The sequence below is a fragment of the Takifugu rubripes genome, chromosome 16 (genome assembly GCF_901000725.2).
Source record: "Takifugu rubripes chromosome 16, fTakRub1.2, whole genome shotgun sequence".
NCBI lineage: Eukaryota > Metazoa > Chordata > Actinopteri > Tetraodontiformes > Tetraodontidae > Takifugu > Takifugu rubripes.
In genome coordinates, this window is record NC_042300.1 from 469,810 (window position 1) to 495,434 (window position 25,625).

The 25,625-nt window shown below is 41.2% G+C and overlaps 1 protein-coding gene across 5 annotated transcripts in view; it reads right to left on the reverse strand.

Annotated features, from left to right (window-relative positions):
- Positions 1 to 13,200: 13,200 nt before the first annotated feature.
- fynb (FYN proto-oncogene, Src family tyrosine kinase b) overlaps positions 13,201 to 25,625 on the reverse strand; it is a 50,616-nt gene continuing 38,191 nt past the window's right edge. For 3 of the 5 annotated variants that reach the window (XM_029849305.1, XM_029849304.1, XM_029849306.1), the window contains exons 7-12: positions 23,521 to 23,685; positions 22,055 to 22,234; positions 21,366 to 21,442; positions 16,586 to 16,739; positions 15,328 to 15,459; positions 14,151 to 14,359 (exon numbers count right to left, since the gene is read on the reverse strand). In XM_029849305.1, the coding sequence (XP_029705165.1) occupies positions 14,151 to 14,359; positions 15,328 to 15,459; positions 16,586 to 16,739; positions 21,366 to 21,442; positions 22,055 to 22,234; positions 23,521 to 23,685 (917 nt within the window). Of the gene's footprint in view, positions 14,360 to 15,327; positions 15,460 to 16,585; positions 16,740 to 21,365; positions 21,443 to 22,054; positions 22,235 to 23,133; positions 23,290 to 23,520; positions 23,686 to 25,625 lie in introns of all 5 variants that reach the window. The other 2 variants (XM_029849303.1, XM_011618956.2) reach the window with 2 other exon arrangements.

Consider the following 25,625-nt stretch of genomic DNA (forward strand, 5'->3'; position numbering starts at 1 on the left):
TCTTTTGGGCCTCCCTCTTCTGATAGGTCATTGAGAGCACCAGGCCAAGCTGTGTGGCAGGCAGCAAAAGTAGAATTTGAAGTGGCTTAATTGCTTAATGTTCTCTGCCTGTCACACAATAGCATCGTTCACCTTATTGAAAGTTTTATTGAAGTATGGCACCACTTTTTCCCCTTTTGTCCCCACCTGGCTTAACACCATCCCTGGCATCGAGGAGTATGTTAGCTTAAATGAATCTACTCCTCCTACCCATCTTAATTATCATATTCCTCGTGTTACTGGTCGAGGAGGGGGAGTGGCAGCAATCTATCACTCCAAGTTAATAGTTAATCCTAGACCAAAACATGGTTCCAGTTAATTTGAAAGCCTGACTCTTGGCAGCACACATCTGAACCGGAAGGCAGAAAAGCCACTTTTGTTTGTAGTTGTATATCGGCCCCCTGCTGGACAACATTCAGAGTTCCTGTCTGAGTTCTCTGATTTCTTATCTGACTTGGTCCTTAGAACAAACAAAGTCATCATTATTAGAGACTTTAATATACATATAGACTTTAGACGTAAATGACAGCTTTAGAAATGGCTTCATTTCATTTCTTGAGTCAGTTGGTTTCCTCCAGCAGATAAACCAACCAACTCATAGCTTCAACCATACCCTAGATCTAGTTCTGACTTATGGTGTTGAGGTAGAACATGTGTCAGTGTTCCCTCAGAACCCCCTCCTGTCAGACCATTCTTTGATCACGTTTACATTTATGATTAAGGATTCTTCTATGCCCAGAGCACAGTCTTACTATAGCAGATGTCTTTCAGATAATGCTGTAGCTAAGTTTAAGGAAGTGATCCCTGTGCTGATCCCAGGACCACTGTGTGCTTCTCCAGGGATCAATCATTATAATCTTAGCCCTGCAGCGGTCGACTCTATTGCTGAAGGTGCAGCAACCTCACTGAGAATCACGCTTGATTCTGTTGTTCCCCTGAAAAAGAAAATAGTAAATCAGAGGAGGTGTGCCCCCTGGTATAATTCACATATTAGGACCCTCAAGCAGAAAGTGCGAAGACAAGAAAGGAAGTGGCATTCTTGTAAAATAGATAGCTATCATGTAGCCTGGAAAGACAGTCTGGTAGTTTACAAAAAGGCCCACCGTAAGGCTAGAACAGCTTATTTTTCTTCTTTAATTGAAGAAAACAAGAACAAGCCCAGGTTTCTTTTCAGCACTGTGGCCAAATGAACCAAGAGTCACAGTGTTTTAGATCCACGTATCCCTTCTTCCCTTAGTGGTGAAGACTTCATGAGCTTCTTCACTGATAAAGTTCTAGCTATCAGAGAAAAAGCTAACCAGGCCATTCCAACAACAGGACCATCACCAGATGTGCTGACTGTGGGAACATACAGCATCTCCAACGAGCCCTGAAACTCCTTCACTCTCTTATATTTGTCTGAGGCGTTATCGCTAATTCGGAAATCCAAGTCCACCACGTGTCTTTTAGATCCCATCCCAACACACCTGTTGAAGGATGTTTTACCAACGATAGGCAGATCTGTCCTGGACCAGATCAATTGTTCTTTAGTGACAGGTTATGTACCCCGGTCCTACAAGTTGGCAGTAATTAAGCCGTTGCTTAAAAAAACATCACTGGATCCGGACGTACTAGCAAATTATAGGCCAATATCCAACCTTCCTTTTATCTTTAAAATTCTTGAGAAGGTTGTGGTGACTCAGTTCCTGGAGCACCTGCAGAGAAACAGCCTGTTTGAGATGTTTCAGTCAGGCTTTAGAGCTCATCACAGCACAGAAACAGCACTTATTAATGTTACTAATGATCTTCTTAGAGCTTCAGATCATGGACTGGTTTCTATGCTGGTTCTGCTGGACCTCAGTGCTGCTTTTGATACAGTTGATCACAGCATCCTGTTACATAGACTGGAACATGTGATTGGGATTAAAGGGACAGCACTAGACTGGTTTAGATCGTAATTATCAGTTAGATACCAGTTTGCTCATGTCCATGGCGTTCCCTCTTCATACAGTAGGGTTAGCCATGGAGTTCCACAAGGTTCTGTACTTGGACCAATCCTTTTCACCCTGTACATGCTTCCCTTAGGAAACATTATTCGGCAGCATGGAATAAATGTACCGTATTTTCACAACTATAAGGCGCACCTAAATCACTGAGATTTTCTCAAAAGTCAACGGTAATACTGTATTGCACTAGGTGTGTGTGATTATTGTACATTTTCAGCATTTTGCGTTGCTATTGGTCTGATTGTGGCAGGAAGAAAAGCTGTTGGACAAAATGTGCTCTATGTTTAATGATGCTGTCTGCTCTGCTGAGTCTTATGTATGTTTTAAATACAGAAATAGCACCCATAACTGAGACTGCGCCTTTTAATACAGTGCGCCTTATGGTCGTGAAAATTTGGTACACTGTTATGCTGATGACACTTAGCTATATTTATCCATGAAACCAAAGGAGACAGAGAAGTTAGAGAAGCCTCAGACATGTCTTAAAGACACAAAGTCTTGGATGTCTTCGAATTTTCTCCTCATTAACTCTGGAAAAACTGAGGTCATGATGTTTGGTCCTGAACCTCTCAGGGATAGATTAGATCACATGATCACTCTAGATGGTGTCTCATTAACATCTAGTCTCTCTGTGAGGAATCTTGGAGTAACTCTTGATCAAAATCTCTCAAACTCAGACATTAAAACAGTCTCTAGAAGTGCCTTTTTTCACCTGAACATCACAAGGATAAGGAAACTACTGACATGGCAAGATGCTGAAAAGTTAGTCCATGCATTTGTTACTTCCAGGCTGTAGTATTGTAATTCTTTATTATTAGGGTGTACAAACACCTCTTTAAGAAGCCTCCAGGTGATCCAAAATGCTGCAGCCAGAGTTCTGACAGGCATTGACAAAATAAATCACATTACTCCTGTACTGGCATCTCTTCCTTGACTGCCTTGAAGGATAATTTTCAAAATCCTTCTTCTGACCTACAAGGTCCTCAGAGGCCTAGCTCCATCCTACCTGGAGGAGCTAGTGACACCTTACCAGCCCAATAGACTGCTCCGCTCTCAGAATGCTGGTCTACTTGTGGTCCGCAGAGTCTCTAGAGGTAGAATAGGGGGCCGAGCATTTAGCTACCAGGCTTCCCTGCTGTGGAACCAGCTCCCTGTCCAGGTACGGGAGGCTGACTCCATCTCTACTTTTAAAATTAGGCTTAAAACCTACCTCTTTGAAAAAGCTTATTGTCATTAATTCTGTAGTCCCAGTTACTACCATAGACAGACAAATTATCATACTTAGGGGGTCGTCTAATCATTAGGTCAACATCTTAGTTATGCTGCTATAGGCCAAGGCTGCCGGGGTCCAGAAACATGATCACCTGACAGGCCTCTGTCACCCCACTGGAAAATGGTCTCCTCTCCTCTCCTCTCCTCTCCTCTCCTCTCCTCTCCTCTCCTCTCCTCCTCATCAAATAGACTAGTGATGCTATTTCTTGTGTAGTTTTTCTGCCCCCCCCCCCCCCCCCCTCTCTGTATTCATCTACAGGTATCGCCGCCTTCAGAGCTGCATACTGACCTCCAACCCCGCTGACCCACTTAACTTGACTCCACCGGCAGCACAATTTACTTAAAATAATGTATTTCTGTATGTATTCTCTATGATCTATGTTTTTTCTCTCCTCTACCTCACCTCTCCTCTCCTACCTATTCTATCCTCTACCTGTCCTCCCCCCTTCTCTCTCTCTACCCAGCCGGCCATCAGCAGGAGGGTCCCCCTACATGAGCCTGGTCCTGCTCAAGGTTTCTTCCTGTTAAAGGGGAGTTTTTCCTTGCCACTGTTGCTTGTTTGGGGTTAGGCCTTGGGATTCTGTAAAGCACCTCGAAACAATTTTGATTGTAAAAGGTGCTATATAAATAAAAATTGATTGATTGATACAAATGCCTGCCTGTCCCTGACCTGCCATTTGCTTCTGTTCCCTGGTAAACCTGTCTGTGCTTTGTCTTGGAGATCCTGTGGTCTGCCTGCCTGTCCCCGATGATCCTCCCCTGCCTGCTCCCCGGTAAACTCGATTGCCTTCTGTCCCTGACATCGCATGTGGACAGACTTGCCCGGTCCCCGCTTCCTAGCGGGTCCAGCTCCGTCTACCTGTACAACCCTGACAATAAAGCGGTGTTTAACCGAACTCTGGTGTCGCTCTTGGGTTCTCGTCTGGTTTGTGACAGTTTGAGATGATAGGAGCTTTGTGACATGATGCATTATCCTGCAGGATGCAGCCATTAATAAGATGGATACACTAGTAATAAAGGGAAGACCATCTTTAGAAATAGAACACAGGTAGGCTGTGGCAATTAAACAATGTTTAATTGGTTCTAATTGGTTCTAACCATTGCCTGAATCATCTGCCTGAATCATTGAAAAAAACGCAAGATGGATCCATGTTGTTTACAGCAACTAACACTACCATGTGTTAGTTGCTGGGGGAATAGAAGGAAAAAAAGAGATGGTATTCTGAATTCTTTGGTTGTAATGAGTTGTTATTTGACAACTTTTTACTTTTACTTTTGTCTTTCTTTCAACTCGAACCAGTCTCCCGATTCTCCTCTGATCTCTCACACCAACAAGGCCTTTTGCTTCACAGAACTTCCACTCACTAGATATTTTCTCTCTCAAACCATTCTCTGTAAACCCTAGAAATGATTGTATGTGAAAATCCCAGTAAATACTTTGGACAAACCCATCCATCAATTATGCAACATTCAAAGTCACTTAAATCCCATTTCTTCCCTATTCTGATTCTAGGTTTGAACTTCAGCAAGTTGACTTGACCACACTCTTCGATACATCAAGTTGCATGTGATTAGCTATTTGTGTTAACCAGCAATTGAAAAGGTGCAGCTAATAAAATTTCACATGAAATGGAGGTAAATTCAATAGAATTAGAGTGTGTCTGTCTAGTTTGCTGGGTTCACCTTCAGCCCACCAATCTTGCTATAGATTGAGTTCAGCTCTGTCCAGCATATAGTGACACAGAAATACATAAATAAATAAATGAAGAAATGGGGAAATACAGAATTCAATGAAAGAATGAGCATAGAATTATAGAAATACCTGAATGTAAAAATAAAATAATGAATGTAAAAAATAAAGCAAAAGTATTTATATATAAATAGCCCAATAGGCAAAATGTATGTATTTATGTATATATGCCTGTATTAATTTCGTGATTTATCCATAAATGTTGGTACCTGATATTCAAACAAATAGTAATTAAAAATAAATAAATCAAGATATGGACCTGGAATACCCATGATGCAAAGAAATGGGTAGTAGATCTTTTGAACCGTGATAAAGATGGCGACACTGGCTCCTTCCATTGTTGAATCACCACTTGACTACAACTTCATACTGCTAATACCTGCAATAAAGCAATTTGAGAGGGAAAGTATATTAGACACAGATGAGGAATCTTCCAGCACTTCCAAATATCACATAAAATGTCAAACTGATGCGAGAGTAACCAAACAGTTAAATCAGCTAAAATAATTCCATTACATTCATTATAGACCATTACATGGGATAGGATGTGAAATATGTATATGTTATCCTTTAAACTTGAAGACAGATATTAGGCTGGTTGTTTTCCCTTACAGATTGTAGTATTCAATTTTAGCTGATGATAGATGCTGTCAGCTGGTGTTTTCCCGGAAGCTATTGTTGAGAATTGTCTTTATCTTGTTATGTGTTTCACCATATGTTTCTGTCTTCTCTTAGAAGTTAGGCAAGGTAGACTCATTGGTAAATGTAATAAAGAACAGAGACATTCCATTCACAGGATTGTTGTTTGTTCCACTGTAATCTCAGGAGCCAGTCAGGCAGGGGGTGTCAAACACTCATTGTATACAGGACATCAGGGGGTTGATGATCACATTTGCATGAAGAATGGGATCTGGCTACCTGGGAAAACAATGGAAAAGAAGAACTCTACCAACACCAAATGGGACTGGAGGAAGAGGACGAGGCCATCCCAGCAGGGGATCTGGATTGGATTGCATGAACATTGTGAATTTGCATGTGTGTTACTATAAAAGACTGGGCCAAGGGATAGTTAGGTTGTCAGACTTCATGCCCTGACAATTGACTCTGTTGTTGCTAGGGTTATGAACTGGCCCGGAGCGCTGTAATATTTGTATCTGGAATTGGTTCTATTGTTAAATACATTTTGAAATTGGTACTTTTCTTCTCGAAGTCTTCATTCAAAGAACACGCGGATCGGCAGCTACACTTGAAAGGTATCGCGATCCAACACTATCTACCCAGCATTAAATAACAACATAATCGATCTTTATTCGTTTGATCGCACATGACTGAAGATGTCGCATTCAAATTAAAAATCAGAATTGCACGAATAACATCTCTTTGATCTGTGATAATTGTCATGCATCTATATTCATCTAATATAATATATTCGAAGGAAATGGCAAATCAGACAAACCTGCTGTATGCTGGAGTTCCGTGGTGCCCTGATGTAATCATACACGAGTGTCTTCAAGCATAGTGATCTTCATCAGGATCAGCCCATCAGTGAGGGGAGGGAACAAAGACTGCTGCTTTAAAGCCTCAGGGCGGGGCTAGTCTCACTGGTTAATTGACTGAAAGAGTACCACTCCTTCCGTCAAGAAACAATTTATGATCCATGCGGAGGATGTCATTTATGACCCTATAGGGTCATAAAGTCATAAAGGGTCATAAAAGGAGGGGGATTGTTGATCAGGATCCCTTCCTGGTACAAATGAGGGGGAAATGTTTTTCAAAGACTTTCCCATTCCCTGCATTCTTCTAGTCATAAAGTCCATTCATGCATAATGTTGGTCAAATCACAGTCATGTAGGCTTTTCACATCTAAGATGGTCCACATCCATATGTGGTTTTATGATGGATTTCCCGTCCTCCATGTTGTAGAATCCTCAGGTTGTCCGTGACAGCACATACATCATAATTATTTAAACAGAATATTACTTCTGTTTAAAAATATTAAGCATAGTAAAGAACTCACAGTGTCTGGACCAAAAAAGCTGGATTGACTTGATCTTGGTGTGGGAAATGGCAGCACTATAGGTTTCTGCAGCCTGAAAGAAAAGAAGTTTTAAACCATGATTTTTTTTCTAGACATGACTGTGATGTCTAAGTGTTATCTGTCACAAACAACCCTTCCTATGTAACTTGTAAAAAAGGTGTTGAACAGACTTTAAACAAAATCATATTTCATAAAATAAATAGAATAAAGAATAAAAAGAACAAAGAACTCACTATGTTGGGACCAAATTGTTAGAACAGACTCAACTCTGGTGAAACTCTTCTCTATTCCTGAAGATTCTATGATTTGGGATGCATGTCCACTTGCTCCATGGAGAAGAGAAATTTCAGGATTTGATTTTAGGAGAAGGCTGAGTAGAACACTGACCCGATGCCTCCTCGATACAGATGAGGGGGGGGATGTTTTTCAATGTGGAGACATTTTGGAATATAAACAATAATATATAATAATTTCCCATTCTTTGAGGTGGTAATTGTTTATTAGTGGTATGTTTTACGACTGGTTTTACACTCTCCATCAAAGAGGTCTTTAAAAAAGAGAGAATAAACACATACACACAAACTGCAAATATTTTAACAAAATCTTGGGGCTATGAGAACAGAAACATCCTGGAAAATGTTATCAGGAAACAGCTGAAAGATAAACCAAGTTAACCATGGGGTGTCTCTAAAACAGAACCCTTCACATCATCAAATGAACATGAACAATTTTTTAAAAAGTATTTTCATTTTACGTCCAAAAATTAAGAAGAAAAGCAGAAAACTTTCAGGCTGAAATTGTGAGAAAGACTTGATCGTGCTATGGTAAATGGGAAACCTGTAGTTTCTGGCGGTCTCATACCCGTGCAGAGGTTCCCACCTCATTTGTAAAACAGAAAAAAAAACATTTGTTGCTAACAGAACAAGCTCCTTTAATAAACCTCAAATTGTAAGACAGAAAAAATGAAGGATTTAGAAGCAGCCGTCGGGTAATTAAATCAGAATACGACACTTTAGCAAATGACACTCTAGTTTTTTTTCAACTTGTAGACAGGAAATGACTATTTTCAACCTTTAAAAGAAACCTTAAGCTATAAATTCACACCGCCCTAATGAACCACCTCCAACAGACGTTGACTGTATCTAACCTCTAAACGAAGCCTTAAACTGTTTACATTCAAATGACACTATAGCGATTGAATCACAACCTACAGATTTTGACTTTTTCCATGCTTTAAACAGGGTCCTAGACAATCTAAATTCCTGAATGACCTTACAGTGTGTAGTTTTCTGCTTCTCCCCCCTTTCTGTATTAATCTACAGGTATCGCCGCCTTCACAGCTGTACGCTGACCTACTGACCTCCAACCCCGCTGACCCACTCAACCCTACTGGCAGTTAATTGTAATTAATATAATTCATGTATTTGCATGATCTCCGCCTAGTCTCTCTTCTACCTGCCCTCCCCCTTCTCCTCTCTCTACCCAGCCGGCCATTAGCAGGAGGGTCCCCCTATATGAGCCTGGTCCTGCTCAAGGTTTCTTCCTGTTAAAGCAGAGTTTTTCCTTGCCACTGTGCTTGTTGGGGGTCAGGCCCTGGGATTCTTTAAAGCACCTAGAAACAATTTTGATTGTTACAGATGCTATATAAATAAAGATTGATTGATTGGTTGATTGGTTGATTGATTGATTGATTGATTACAGAGACTCGACCATGAGCTACAGATGAGGACCAATTTAGCCAGATACACAAAACCCAAGACAATCTAAATTCAAACATTCCACAGCAGCAGGAGCAGCAGGGTCATTCCAGTCAAACACAACCAGATAGTTTTTACAACATTGAAATGTTAATATTTCCCCAATCTCTTTTAAATTATGCAGCATTTATCGGCTTGTCAACAAACGAACCCTGACAAACTTTGAAAGTGTCCTGGATATAGTTGTGATGTGAGTGATTGTGGAGGTTAGACCCAGAAATCTGATTCAGTTAGAGTTGATAGGTGAGAATGCAAGGCAACACACATCTCTCTGTCATCGAAACAATGACAATCCCATCATGAGGGTGCTTCAATCTGTGTTGGATCAGTTAGCTCAATCCAATGCCACCGTCATGCATGATGAGGGGTTAGAAGTTGTGATGCAGGTGGTGCATAACAAAGAGGTGGTGTTAGGAGAAAGCTAGAGACCATGCTGCATGAGGAAAATGTGGAAACCCGCTTTCTGTATTTGTCTCTCAACAGTGATAACCAGCGTTTTGAAGCGTTTTTGACCCTAGACTCATCCAGCCATTTGTATGCCTGATTGAAGGACCCAACAGCTGTGGATAGACTTTTTTGTAAAGCATGTTTTGGAGCAACGTCAACATGTAATGGATTCTGTACCCAACAACATTGTATGGATTTATAGTGCTGAAGGCGAATAAAAACATTAAATTCAAAGGACACCCTGATTCCTTTGAAGATGAAACACTGTTTCCACCAGAACTCACTCATTTGATTGGCGATGATATTTTTTAAGCTTCGAACCGTCCAGAAATGGTAACTTTTACACATTACATACATAAAAATATCATGATGTTGACGTAAAACCTATTTCAGCAGAGTAAATTACAAATTGAAATTGTCTGTGTAAGTTCTTATTCATCCAGGTCATATCCAAAGGTTTCCTTGAAGATGTTTCCCAGAGGACAGGCCTTGCTAGGTAATGATCTGGGTAGTCACCTGAGAGTTGTTGGCAGGGTCGTTCACCTTCAGTCATTTCAGTTTGGGTGCTTCCTTTTTGTCTGCTGGGTCACATGGTGTTAAATCACCAGGTCTCATGAAATGGTGTGAACTTTTAGAATGTTGGCAGAAAAAATGAAGGACTGCATTGTGGCTGGCTGACACCCCTCTCAAGCTAGCAATCTTCTCTGGCCACTACCTGTACTTGACCCAGGTGTCATTCACATATCTGAACCAGGGCTTGGGATGGTTCCTGTGAAGGGTGTCAGGGCTCTGTATTGGGTATTGAAGCTGTTATTACAGCATTATTTTTTTCCCACACATTGATCTACAAACTAAAATACTTGGGGGATAGTTAAAATTGGGAGGGAATTCAAAAGGGTGCCGTCCTTTTCCAGACTCAAGGCTAGCCAGTGCTCCTCAGATTGGTCTCCTTTATGTGTATTGACAATAATATTGTCCGATACGACTGAGTTTGCCTGGAACTGCATGTGGCAGATCAAACTAAACTAATGCCCACAACGCCACCTTAGGACTTTCACCTAAAGAAACAACAGTAACCTTCTTGTGGTTTCCCAAAGGTCACCCATGCACAGATAAATACACAAATTAATACAGGCATGATACACAGTGAATTTACCTTTTAATTGATAAAAAGTTTCATGTGCTTAAAATGAACAGTTAGTATGGTTCAATTTAAACAAAGAAAAAAAATGTGTTAGGTCTCAGTTTTCTCCTGGACACGAAAGCAGGCAAAACGCTGTGGGAAAATGTCCAAAGCAAAGTCTTTATTAAAAGTTCAACTCGACAGGCCACATACATCACATCAAACTGGAGCATTCACTACCACACAGGGTCACCACAGCCAGAGGAGAAAGAGGGTGCCTAACCAAAATGCTGAGGCATATAAACAGGCCCTCTTCTGTGGCCACAGATAGGGCCACACCAGGTGTCTTCAGGGGCGTGCCACACACCTGCTTTGAACACCATGGCAACCAAAAAAACAGACTGGGGACGCAGGAGAGAAATGCAATAGACATGCACATTCCCACAAACCACCTGGTTAGAATAGCATGGCAGGTGGAGGGACTGAGACTGGAAGGTGATTGGAGGCCCATACCCCACAAAATATACTGCTCATAAAAATTAGAGGAACACTTTTTAATCAGAGTATAGCAACCTATCAGTCAAATTTCTGGGATATTGATCTGGTCAGTTAAGTAGCAGAGGGGGTTGTTAATCAGTTTCTGCTGCTTTGTTGTTAATGAAATCAACAACAGGAGCATCAGAGGGGCAACAATGAGACGGCCCCCAAAACAGGAATGGCTTTCCAGGTTGAGGCCACTGATACTTTTTCCCCTCATCTCTTTTGGCTGATTTTTTTACTGACTGACTTTCTACTGCTGTAGTTATTGATGTGGCTTGGATCAACATCTCTGTTGATAGCATGGTGCGATACCTGGACGCTACAGAGGTTGCACAAGTAGTCCAACTCCAGGATGGCACATCAATACGTGCCGTTGCAAGGTTTGCTGTGGGGCATGGAGGAGATTCCAGGAGACAGGTAGATTCCAGGAGACAGGTAGTTATTCCAGGAGAGCTGGACAGGGCTGTAGAGGGTCCTTAAACCCTCAGCAGGATCGGTATCTGCTCCTTTTTGCAAGGAGGAACAGGATGAGCACTGCCAGAGCCCTATAAAATGACCTCCAGCAGGCCACTGGTGTGAATGTTTATGACCAAACAATCAGAAACAGACTCCATGAGGGTGGCCTGAGGGCCCGACATCCTGTAGTGGGTCCTGTGCTCACTGCCCGGCACCGTAGAGCTTGATTGGCATTTGCCATAGACCACCAGAATTGGCAACTACGCCACTGGCGCCCTGTGCTCTTCACCGATGAGAGCAGGTTCAACCTGAGCACATGCGACAGACGTGAAAGGGTCTGGAGATGCCGTGGGGAACGTTATGCTGCCTGCAACATCATTCAGCATGGCCGGTTTGGTGGTGGGTCAGTGATGGTGTGGGGAGGCATATCCCTGGAAGGACGCACAGACCTCTACAGGTTAGATAATGGCATCCTGACTGCTATTAGGTATCAGGATGAAATCCTTGGACCTATTGTCAGAACCTACGCTGGTGCAGTGGAACCTGGGTTCCTCCTGGTCCACGACAATGCCCAACCTAATGTGGCTAGAGTATGCAGGCAGTCCCTGGAGGATGAATTGATACTATTGACAGGCCCCCACATTCACCTGACCTAAACACAATAGAAAACCTCTGGGACATTATGTTTAGGTCCATCCAGCGCTGCCAGGTTGATCCTCAGACTGTCCAGGAGCTCAATGATGCCCTGGTCCAGATCTGGAAGGAAATCCCCCAGGACACCATTCGATGTTGTCAGGCACACGTACAATCACGTGGGGGGCACACAAACTACTGAGAATCATTTTGAGTTGTTACAATGACATTTTAGCAAAATGGACCAGTCTGCTGCATCATTTTTTCACGTTCATTTTTGGGGTGTCTTTGATTTCCCCCCTCTATAGGGTGATCATTTTTCATTTCTATTAAATTATGTGGCATCGTTTTGTTACTAATACATCATCTACTTTTTATCAGGAAAGATATTCAAGATCCCCCCCCCGTTTAGATTTAATGTGCTTTTGAAGTGTTCCTCTAATTTTTTTGAGCAGTGTACATTTCCCAACATACTTTGCAGAAGCCTTTCCAGCTGCTGGTTGTTCATTCTTCAATAATAATCCATCAGCACTCGCTGTTTAGAGTCAACCTCCAGAATGAAACCATAACAGGTGTATTCAACCAGTGTGGCCATGTTGTGCAGGGGTCCTCTGAACCTCATCTCCAGCCTTAAAGATCCATTGGAAACAGGAGACAGCGCTTCGCTGTCCTCTTTGGGGTTAAGATTGAACACAAACAGTGAGTATCCCCCTTCAAAATCCTCTTTTCCTATGCTCAGAGGTTGATCTTTCAAATGTCGTGTTGGGGTTGGAATAAATAGATCTTTGCCTTTATAAACCCATGATTTTGATCTATCGTTATCTTTAGACTCTTGTTTAGTATATAAAACTGTCATCTTCTGTCGGTGAAAGAACATGTTTAAGATTCCAAAAACAATCCACTGACTTAATATCAGGAGGAAGGGAGAGATAATTAAATCAGGTTTTCAAACCTAGAGAAATTGATCAGTATTTTATAAGGGATGCAAGACACAGCAAGTTTTAATTGTTGTCCTAGATGAATGCTATTGTCTATGCTAACGTGTAATGATCCACCTGCTTTGGTTTTTTTTTCTCTCCACTTCTGTTTATTTTTATTTGATCAAATCCTGCAGATATGAGAGATATTCAAAAGCCAAAGAGAAAGATAGTGAAACGAAATTTCTTGGAAAGTGTGTAAAATATTTATTTTATATTCACCAAAAATAAAGAAATTAAAACTGTAAATGGAAGTAAAAGGATATGAAATGGGGAATTTAGCAACACAAAGAACCATTTTTTTCTGGAAAAAAAGATGATCTGCATTAATAAATGCACTCTATGTTTTGATTTCAATAATTCATACCTCATAATGACACAATACCAGCTCTTTAAATTATTTAACTGTCCCTTAATATAGCATACTAGATCACAAAAAAAAAAAAAAAACCCAGCAAAAAACAAACAAACAAAAAAACACTGCTGGAACACAAGCAGGAATTCCAAAATTCTCTTTAGATTACAATTTTGAAAACGTCTATATCCTGGTGGAATGAAGGAAGTTTCAAGTGATTTGTAAAAGAAGTTATTGCAGTGGTGTAAAAAATAGAGCTCAGAGGAAGCTTTGTAGATGCAACTGAAATACATTAAATAAAGGGCAGAAAAAGAATTAGCTTGCAAGAATATGCTGCCACACTAGAAACTGAAACAGGTAAAGAAAGTAATAATCATTGAACAAGAAATAATACTGAGGCTTGTACTTCAATCTGGAAATAAATGATGACCCATAGATTAATACAGATCATTTGTTCTCAAGTAGTTCTTTGTATTTATATTGTCATCATTTAATCTTTTGTGCAAGAGAAAATAAAATCTGAAAAAGCAGAAAACAACTAAAACAGGCCCCTTATTTACACTGAAAAAAAGAATTTCATTGCACAACCTTCCCTGAAGTCAATCCAGCCTACCTCATCTTTGAATGATTACGGGAAGGGTGGGGGGTGAGGTCAGGCGTGTCAGAGGCTGAGGCTTATATTTCAGGGTCACAGTTAAACAGCCTATGCTGAGGAAACCACTATGTCCTAGCTGGTATGATCCCAGATTTTCTGTTACAGCATTGGCTGGACCTGTGTTTAGAGGTTGTCCCCAGGCTGGTACTGAGGCTCAGTGGCTGTAAAATAGTCCTCCAGGAAGGCTTGCAAGTACTCAAAGGTGGGCCTCTCTTCAGCATCTCTCTTCCAGCACTGCAGCATTAGCTCATGCATTGAGTTGGGGCATTCCTGGGGACACGGCATCCTGTATCCTCGCTCCACTTGTTCCAAAACCTCACGGTTATTCATGCCTCAAAAACACAAAAGAGATTTAAGTATAGAAGTCATAGACTGATAGATATAATCAATAATAACAATAACAACAGATAACAGTGAGTTACAACTTATGAAGCTACTCTGTTTATATGATGGTAATGATAAACAGATTATAGGGGAAAGCCTGCAGAGTATCTCCCAGGAGGTAGTAGAAATGCATATTTATGTTTTCAAAGTACATTGTAAAATTATAGAGTACAACTCATAGTTGTACTGTCTGAATTCTTGTGAGGTGCATTGAATTAAAAGCATTTTCTATAACTTTTTTCAGTATTCATAATGTGATTTTTTAATGTTGGTGTCTTTTGTTAAATCTTTATGGTTTGGTTACACATCAAGTGTGCTTGACAATAATAAAACTTCAAATCATTATTTAACTGGAGCATGAGAGGCTGGGACTCATGAGCATGATCAAGTCTAAATGTAACTAAATTTGTGAGCAATTCTTCCTTAAACACTTAACCTGTTCTGTTCCTCTGAGGCTCTAAAAGCTCACAAAGTTTCAATTCAAGAGCTTGAAACCAGTACTGATGTTGACATTGTGGAAGTTAAATTTCATACACTGTTCATAAAACCAAACCATATAACAGCATCTTCCTCCATCACCTTGTCTTAAAGACAATGGGAATTTTATTCATTTTTGCTGAAGAAACTGCCCACAAAAAGATGACTGCCACACTCTGACTGCCATTTCAGTTCCTTCTATTATCTGCCTGAAATTCATCTACAGACAACTGTTAGTGATTAAGTGCTATCTCACATGCTAGGAGGCAATAAAAGGCCAGCAGGCATTAAATAACCCTTTACTTCCATAAAAAGAGAAAACATTCCGGTTGCCATGGGGAATACGGCAAAAAGCATTATGCCTCACAGGCTGCTTTCTTATCCTCTTGCTTTATCGACTTGTGGCTTGAGGTAGGGTTTAACCCTTCCCTGCCCTCACCTGGATAAGGCACCCGACCCTTGGTCACTAACTCCATTAGTAAGATGCCGAACGACCACACATCTGACTTGATGGTGAACTTCCCGTACAGGGCCGCCTCTGGGGCTGTCCATTTGATAGGGAACTTGGCACCTGGAGGTGAGCAGATGGTGTTACCAGAGTCAAAGGCTTCAACTATTCAATAAAATGTACATTTACTCACCACATTAACCAATGTTTTTATTACTTTTATCTTTTTATACGTATGCCAAGGGAGAACATTATGTGACAGCCAACATTTACTTGTTTACTTAGTTTTTAGCAAAATAATTCAAAGTTAGATATTAATGAAATTTTTAGGAAATGTTGATAATGGGCCAAGGAAGCAAATGATTCCATTTTGGATTCCTGAGGGACATCAAGACATAACAAAGCAACCTTCTGTGTTATGTGACCTTGTATTACTACTTCCTATATATAAACTATACTACAGGTGTCAGTCACAGTATAATGACAGGCTGGGCAGATGTCTGCAGTTGCTGTTGTGTATATATAACCTCAATAAATAATTAACCAGATGAATCTTCTCCACATTGTTTTGAGTACCGGTAATGTTGAATTGTGTTTGTCAAGTGTTTGTCACATAAAGCAATAATTGTCATGACCTGAGCTTTATAAATATATCACAACAAACCCACACATTTTTGGTTAAAAAACACAATTTTGATGGTACAAATTTAGCTAACACAGAATATATTTCAGTCAAACCAATCAACAAAGTGCTTCATTTCTATTTTCTCTCTTTTAAAGATTACCAGTTAGCAATAGTTCTGCAATCTGCTTTAAAAACATATCAAATATAAAGCTGGGGGCTCATTCTAATTAAATGGGAATTAAAGGGAGGGTTTGATCATATAAGCAAGATATGTAATTTAACCAGAATTATGACACAAACATTTCAACTTTCCTTTCCAAAGATCAAGCTTAGTTGCTTTTGACCACAACCATTATGGCCTGCTTGTCATGTATATTTTGGATTTTCAAATTACAGTAAAATACTTCATGTGAGACAATGTGTGGCTATAAGCTAAAGAGACATCACTTATGGTATCATTTATGCTGCAAATAGAAGCTACACTAAAAAGGCAAGTTTGTTTATTCTTAAACTCAGGTTCAGTAATGGGTTTGTAGAATGTTTTGCCAATTTTGAGAATTTAAATTCATAATAACCCTAAGTGGATAGAAGAACCTCTAATCTTAAGTGTACTCAAAGGCCCACCTTGGCGAGCAGTGTACTCATTGTCTTCAATGAGCCGGGCCAGACCAAAGTCGGCGATCTTGCAGGTCAGGTTGTCACCAACCAAGATATTGGCAGATCGCAGGTCTCTGTGGATGTAATTCATCCTCTCGATATAGGCCATACCTGCCGCCACCTATGAGAGGATGTGCAAATTAAAAAACACCTTAAAAAACACCTAGGAAAATCAACAGGCTCTGATACAGCAAGGCCGTTAGGAAATTAACTTCAAGTGGTTTTTAAAGTAGTCAAATAAAAAGAAGTGTCCCCCCCCAAAGTTATATAAATAAATATACCGTAGACAGACAGCCCTAGACTGGTTTATATTGTATTTATCAGATAGATACCAGTTTGACACTCAGTTATAACTATCCATGAAACCAGAGGAGACAGAGCAGTTAGTGAAGCTTCAGACCAGTCTTAAAGAAATTTCCTTCTCCTTAACTCAGGAAAAATTGAGATCATGGTGTTTGGTCCTGAACCTCTCAGGGATAGAGGATAGATCACATGATCATTCTAGATCATTCTCTTACTGTCTTCTCAATCGTTCGTTGGTTGCACTGTGCACGGTGTGTTGTATTCACTTTACTTAAAATTTGAACACTTGGGTCATTCTAGTCACCTGATAACAACAGTGAGAAACAACCCATATTAAACAAATACAGGGCTTCGCCGACTATTAGCATTAGCATGGCCTCACCGTCTGTTTCACCCGGTGTCTTTGTCTGTTCAGCATGTGAAATGTTTAGTTACTCCTCTGCCTCATTTAGTGAAGGGAATAGGTGCAGAAAGTGTAGTTTATTTACGGCTATGGAGGCGAGACTTAGCGAGCTTGAGACACGGTTCCGCAGCTTGGAGTTAGCTGGAGTTGCGTCAGGTAGACAGGAGAAGCTAGCTGCTGCGGAGCCGCCTAGCGTAGCTTCAGCTAACGGTCCCCCGGCAGCAGCCGGCTAACCAGGGCGGCTCCCCACTCGGCGACACACCCACTAAGAAACCGACCCTGGTAACTGGCGATTCTGTTTTGCGCTACGTGAAGCCGACTCCAGCGACCATAGTTAAGTGCATTCCGGGGGCCAGAGCGGGCGACATAGAAGCAAATTTACGGTTGCTGGCAAGACGTAAACGTAAATTTGGTAAAGTTATTATTCACGTCGGAGCCAACGACACCCGGCTTCGTCAGTCGGAGGTCACCAAAATTAACATAGAGTCGGTGTGCAACTACGCAAAAACAATGTCGGACTCCGGAGCATTCTCTGGTCCCCTCCCCAATCTGGCCAGCGATGAGATGTTTAGCCGCATGTCATCGCTTCGTCGCTGGCTGTCACGGTGGTGCCCCGAAAACCAGGTGGCCTTTATAGACAACTGGAGCCCTTTTTGGGGAAAACCGGGTCTGATTAGGAAAGACGGTGTCCATCCCACACGGGATGGTGCCTCTCTCATTTCTAGTAACTTGGCTAATTTTATTAGACCCAAAGTGACCTGACAATCCAGGGTCCAGACCAGGATGCAGAATTGTGGTCTTACACACCTCTCTGCTGCTTCTATAGAACCCTCATCCACCAACAATAACATATTTAACGCTGTAGAGGTAGTCTCTGTTCCACGGTTAAAAGTTCACCAAGCACAGAGCAGGGGAGCGGTCAATTATTAAAATTAATACTAAAGCACAAGTTGGAGAAACTAATATGACAATTAAGTGTGGACTGTTAAATATTAGATCTCTTTTGTGTAAATCCCTGTTAGTGCACAACCTGATAGCGGATCATCACATTGATTTATTTTGTCTTACTGAGACCTGGCTTCAGGAGGAGTATGTTAGCTTAAATGAATCTACTCCTCCTACCCATCTTAATTATCATATTCCTCGTGTTACTGGTCGAGGAGGGGGAGTGGCAGCAATCTATCACTCCAAGTTAATAGTTAATCCTAGACCAAAACATGGCCCCAGTTCATTTGAAAGCCTGACTCTTGGCATCACCCATCTGAACTGGAAGGCAGAAAAGCCACTTCTGTTTGTAGTTGTATATCGGCCCCCTGCTGGGCCACATTCAGAGTTCCTGTCTGAGTTCTCTGATTTCTTATCTGACTTGGTCCTTAGAACGGACAAAGTCATTATCATTGGAGACTTTAATATCCATGTAGATGTTGTAAATGACAGCTTTAGAAATGGCTTCATTTCATTACTTGAGTCAGTTGGTTTCCTCCAGCAGATAAACCAACCAACTCATAACTTCAACCACACCTTAGATCTAGTTCTGACTTATTGTGTTGAGGTAGAACATGTGTCAGTGTTCCCTCAGAACCCACTCCTGTCAGACCATTCTTTGATCACTTTTACATTTATGATTAAGGATTCTTCTATGCTCAGAGCACAGTCTTACTAAAGCAGATGTCTTTCAGATAATGCTGTAGCTAAGTTTAAGGAAGCGATCCCTGTGCTAATCCCAGGACCACTGTGTGTTTCCCCAGGGATCAGTCATTATAATCTTAGCCCTGCTGAGGTTGACTCTATTGCTGAAAGTGCAGCAACCTCACTGAGAATCACGCTTGATTCTGTTGCCCCCCTGAAAAAGAAAATAGTAAATCAGAGGAGGTGTGCCCCCTGGTATAATTCACATATCAGGACCCTCAAGCAGAAAGTGCGAAGACTAATTCAGAAATCCAAGACCACCACGTGTCTTTTAGATCCCATCCCAACACACCTGTTGAAGGATGTTTTACCATTGATAGGCAGTTCTATCCTGGACCAGATCAATGTTTCTTTAGTGACAGGTTATGTACCCTGATCCTACAAGGTGGCAGTGATTAAGCCGTTGCTTAAAAAAAACATCACTGGATCCCGATGTGTTAGCAAACTATAGGCCGATATCCAACCTTCCTTTTATCTCTAAAGTTCTTGAGAAGGTGGTGGTGACTCTGTTACTGCAGCAATTGCAGAGAAACGGCCTGTTTGAGATGTTTCAGTCAGGCTTTAGAGCTCATCACAGCACAGAAACAGCACTTCTTAAAGTTACTAATGATCTTCTTCTAGCTTCAGATCATGGACTGGTTTCTATGCTGGTTCTGCTGGACCTCAGTGCTGCTTTTGATACAGTTGATCACAGCATCCTGTTACATAGACTGGAACATGTGATTGGGATTAAAGGGACAGCACTAGACTGGTTTAGATTATATTTATCTGATAGATACCAGTTGGCTCATGTCCATGGTGTTCCCTCATACAGTAGGGTTAGCCACGGAGTTCCTCAAGGTTCTGTACTTGGAACAATCCTCTTCACATTGTACATGCTTCCCTTAGCAAACATTATTCGGCAGCATGGGATAAATTTTCATTGTTATGCTGATGACACTCCGCTTTATTTATCCATGAAACCAGAGGAGACAGAGAAGTTAGTGAAGCTTCAGACATGTCTTAAAGACATAAAGTCGTGGATGTCTTCAAATTTCCTCCTCCTTAACTCAGGAAAATTTGAGGTCATGGTGTTTGGTCCTGAACCTCTCAGGGATAGATTAGATCACATGATCACTCGAGATGGTATCTCATTAGCATCTAATATCTCTGTGAGGAATCTAGGAGTAACCTTTGACCAAAATCTCTCCTTCAACTCACACATTAAAACAGTCTCTAGAACTTGAGAAACATCACAAAGATCAGGAAACTATTGACGCGGCATGATGCTGAAAAGTTAGTCCATGCATTTGTTACTTCTAGGCTGGACTATTGTAATTCTTTATTATCAGGGTGTCCGAACAACTATTTAAGAAGCCTCCAGGTGATCCAAAATGCTGCAGCAAGAGTTCTGACAGGTATTGACAAAAGAGATCATACAACTCCTGTAATGGCGTCTCTTCATTGGCTGCCCGGTAAATTTAGAATAATTTTTAAAATCCTTCTTCTGACCTACAAGGTCCTCAGAGGCCTAGCTCCATCCTACCTGGAGGAGCTAGTGACACCTTACCAGCCCAATAGACCGCTCTGCTCTCAGAATGCTGGTCTACTTGTGGTCCCCAGAGTCTCTAGGTGTAGAATGGGGGGCCGAGCATTTAGCTACCAGGCCCCCCTGCTATGGAACCAGCTCCCTGTCCAGGTACGGGAGGCTGACTCCATCGCTACTTTTAAGATTAGACTTAAAACCTTCCTCTTTGAAAAAGTTTATTGTCACTAATTCTGTAGTTGCAGTTACTATCCGAGACAGACAAATTATCATACTTAGGGGGTCGTCTAATCATTAGGTTAACATCTTCGTTATGCTGCTATAGGCCAAGGCTGCCAGGGTCCAGAAACATGATCACCTGGATCATTGATTATGTCATTTCCTGTATAGTTTCTCTGCCCCCCCCTATCCATCAACAGGTCTTGCCGCCTTTATAGCTGTATGCTGGCCTGCCAACCTCCGACCCTGCTGACCCACTCTACTCTTATACCAGCAGCTTGTATTATTAATGTATCTCTATGATCTCTACCTATTCTCTCCTCTACCTGTCCCCCCCCCCCCTCTCCTCCCTCTCTACCCAGCCGGCCATCAGCAGGAAGGTCCCCCTACATGAGCCTAGTCCTGCTCAAGGTTTCTTCCTGTTAAAGGGGAGTTTTTCCTGGCCACTGTTGCTTGTTGGGGGTCAGGCCCTGGGATTCTGGAAAGTACCTAGAAACAATTTTGATTGTAACAGACGCTATATAAATAAAGATTGATTGATTGATAGTTATATAGACTTGCTTCTATAGGTGTGATTACTAAATGGATCAGCTGTGTATTGTTGGTACCTGAGCTGCCATGTCAACCAGATTCGGCAGCTTCAACATTCGTCCTTCTCCATCTTTTAAGAAATCCAGCAGGCTTCCTGTAGCAAAAATTGTAAGATGTCACTGCCTGTTGTTAGCTGTTGTCACCCCGCAGACAGCACAAAGCTTCCAGACATTTGTGACTCACTGGAACCAGTCAGCCATTAAGGACCAACATTATGATAAATGACTAATTATTCTGTAACTTCACGTCTGCGTCCAGCCTTTTTTCTCTTCCACTATTTAATATTGATATAGAATATTAATATATAATATAGGGATTGTGTCCCAATTTTCTCCCTATTCGCTTTGTGGGTTTGTCCCAATATTGTGAGGACCACTGCACCCTCTTTAGCACTGTCAATGTATTCCATAATGCATTGTAATGCTCCCTAAGAAATCAATACACCCCACTTTAAAAATGTATATTATGCATGCTGGTTGTTGTTTAGTTTGAAGTGAACAATGGCAACCATACCAGGAAAACTGGTAAGTTTGTACAAAAACAATATTTTCCATCACATGTAAGGCAGAGACATTTTGATGACCCCTGTATCTTTAGAACCTTTTCTTCCTTTTTAGCTTTTCAGTACTTAATATCACTTCTTGCATCGTTTATAATGTGATGTAAGCAGCACATATAGCACAGGTATGTGTGTGCGTAGTCTTACCTTTGCCCATGTACTCAGTGACAATGTAAATGGGCTCCTCAGACACTACAGCATAGAGCTGCACCAGCTTATCATGGCGAAGTTTCTTCATGATCTGAGCCTCCTCCAGAAAAGACTCAGGGGACATGGTGCCTGGCTTCAGGGTCTTTACTGCCACCTTTGTGGTGCCATTCCATGTACCTGACACACACACACACACACACACACACACACACACACACACACACAGGTAAAGTAGAGGAAGAACACTAATTCCTATTCAGATCACTCTCCATTTGACAGGGAGGATGTGACAGCTGGACAGTAGGAGATAAAGCAAAACTGAGGAGGACATGCGGAACAGTATAGGAGCAGGAGTCAGTCATGCACAGGAGGATAATTAAATGGCTCTAAGATTCAGGTACAACTATGACTTCAAATGGCTACAATAGAATGACACTACATCCCATAAACCTGTGGGATGATTACCCAGAGCTGGCTTGCACTGGTTTCACATCACGTACACACCAAAGGATGCTCTCTGAATCCAGCTGCAGCACCAGTGATGGCTACGGGGGAAACCGGTGCCTACACTGGTGCCCACATTGCCAACATGTTACTGAATTCCATTTGCATGGTGAGGCAGCTGAGCCAGAGTCAGGACATTTTAAATGATTATTTACCCAAGATAATAATTTTGAACAATCGTGATGTTTTATGTTTCATACTACCTCATGTATCTACAAAAATGACACCATGGTGACTGATTCCTGAATCACAATCAAATTAAGAAGAATTTTTTGGAACTACAGACATACATTTTTACTTTATTGTCTTCTCATTTTATAGTGATGATAAGTTTTCTATTTGTGATTTTAGCATAATTATAACATAATTTTAAAAATGATGTCACCATTCAAATAAAGAACTTACTTTCATTAGTTTTGGACACATAATTGCCTTCAAGACAGTATTTAAAAATAAAAATAATTTAAACAACTTTTGTGTCACGGTTTTTCACTAGAGTCAAACTAAAATACAAATGAATGAAACCCATATATGTCCCGAGTGCACTGGGGTGAACAATTGTCTCTTCTTACCATAAAACACCTCAGCAAAGCATCCTGTCCCCAGCTTGAGTTCCAAATTTAGAGTTTCTCTGGAGATCTCCCAGGAATCATGACTCAATCCGACAGTGTCAGGGATGTAGTTCACACACATGCCCGTTAAATTAAAGCACAAACCATCTGCATGCTCTACAGTGGAGGGGAAGGCACACAAGGTTAACATGCAATTAAGGACACAGAGGGGAGCCATCTTTAGACTGTGACAGCAGAGTCTCCAAAAACAAACATTCCAGATGATTTTGGAAAAGACATCTTAAAAAATGACTAGATTATCTAGATGACTTGATCACTTTGGGTTCTCTGATGGCCCAGTGTGCTCCCTTCCATGTCTCCTCTGTTCATAGGTGAATAGATCCATACCCATCCAGACCTCCCCAAACTGCCCATTCCCTAGACGCTTGATCAGCTGCAGTGACTCTCGTGGAATCTCCCACACGTCTTTGGTTTTGATAGACAGGTCAGCAAGGCGTGGCATCCCTTTGTGGCAGGGAACCACTAAGCGACAGCAGAGCCCAGCGGCTCGGTCTGTAGACGCCACAGAGCGAGGCACATATAAGAGCACAGAGATGGAAAAACCTGACTGCAGACAGGGCTCAAAACTGCAGATTTGGTTTGAAAAGCGGTTGGAGACCATTACAGTGTATACAGCTGTAACATTAACAGTCCTCTTCTCACTGGGTTTCCCTTGGTTTTCACAAATAAAAGGTCACTGCTCGTCATCCCACCAGAAATTTGTCATCAATCAACAGCTACGAAAAGGATGTGGCTGCTAGTTGTAATCCTAGCCAAATGAGAGCGCTAACAAAGGCAGTTAGCGTAGACCCAAAGGTTCGAAGAACAAACTTGTCAATGAAACAAAAGTGATATTCCTAGAAACATGGTATTAGTTATTTTTTCCTATAACACACACACATGTACACACACAGATGTACACACACACTCTTTTTTGGTAAGTATGGGAGTATTAGTATAGTAGTATAGTATTGTATAGTGAGCTTACAACAAACACATTTCTAAAGATGAGGACACATTATGTTGGAGGCACGATGAAGAATTCCTTATTTACTACTCCTTTTGGCTTTGCGACAATATTGTTACCTCCACAAAATTGGTGTTTATCCGTCTGCGCACAATAGAACTTTTTAAAAAATAAGATTTGATCATAAATGGCCTTGAGCATAATGCTAACAAAGCAAATGCTCTTTAACCTTGTATTACTACTAATTATATATCTAAATATATACTGTCCTAGAGGTATAAGCCACAATATGTGGGAAAATACAGGATCAATGGAAGTCTGTGCTCTTGATGAAGGTTTTCTTTTTTACCCTATTTTTTCTGTGACGTACCTGTGAAAGCCACATCTGTGGTACAAGCTAAATGTACATCGCAGCCATGGGGAAAGGCTCTGGCAACAAAGATGGCTCTCTGCTCTAAGTGATGACACTAAATCAGTCCAAGAGGAGGCTTTTGTGTTTGACTGAATCAACCAGGTGATCAGTGCAGTCGGTAATTCCAGGGTGTTATCATATAGGACTTCCTTACCTTTTACTAGATGACACCCCTCCCTTCACTTTGACAGAGATAAAGAAGCAGATTATTTGCAATGGGAAGTAAAGACAAGATAAAAATCCTTAACCTCACCAATGATGCCAGCTGCATGATGCCTCAGCTGCACTGCTGAGACATCCATTCAGCCCCATATTCTGTCATAAAACTTATCAATAAGTGGACTGTATTCACACATCAACATGCATTAAAACGGTTGGTGTATCCAGGAAAAGCCTGACAGCTTCACATCGACTTTAGTGCACTCTATTATTCAAGGAGGAAAGGTCGAAGGAAACGTTACAAAGCTGAAATTAATGTTTCTCAATATGTCAAATGAAAAGCCTTGTAGTTAAAAGCTGTCGATCATGGCCAAAACTGAGGTTCTATTTTTCTACGTGGCTACCATATCATTTGCTATTCTTCATATAAGGAGCATGGCTTGTACGGGGGCCTCATCAGTATTGCTTTAGGTACTAGTGATTTTGGTCCAAATCCAATATAGTCTCCATTTAAACGTTATCACACATTTTTTTCTCATTTTAGCTAGCACTGATGTTCTTTAACTGTAGTTACAAATAAAGCAGGTGGAAAGCAATAAGCACAAGCCCAGAAAAGAGTCAGGGTTGTTTCCAAAGGTGCGTCATCAGCTTCATACATCACATAGAGTGGTAATAATGTGCAGAGGGCCTGCTAATGTGGCACAAACACATACAGAAATCCATGATACTGATTTTTGGAGCTTTTTCATCAATACGCCAATGTGAGCATAACATGCATGAAAACGTTCTGCTGCAGCAAATGTTGGTGATGAGCAATAATGTGGATTAAATGAAGGCATATTAAAAAGAAAAGGAAACAAAATGCTGTAAATGAGAAGGAAATAAGGCAATTTGTGTCATCTGATGCACTGAATA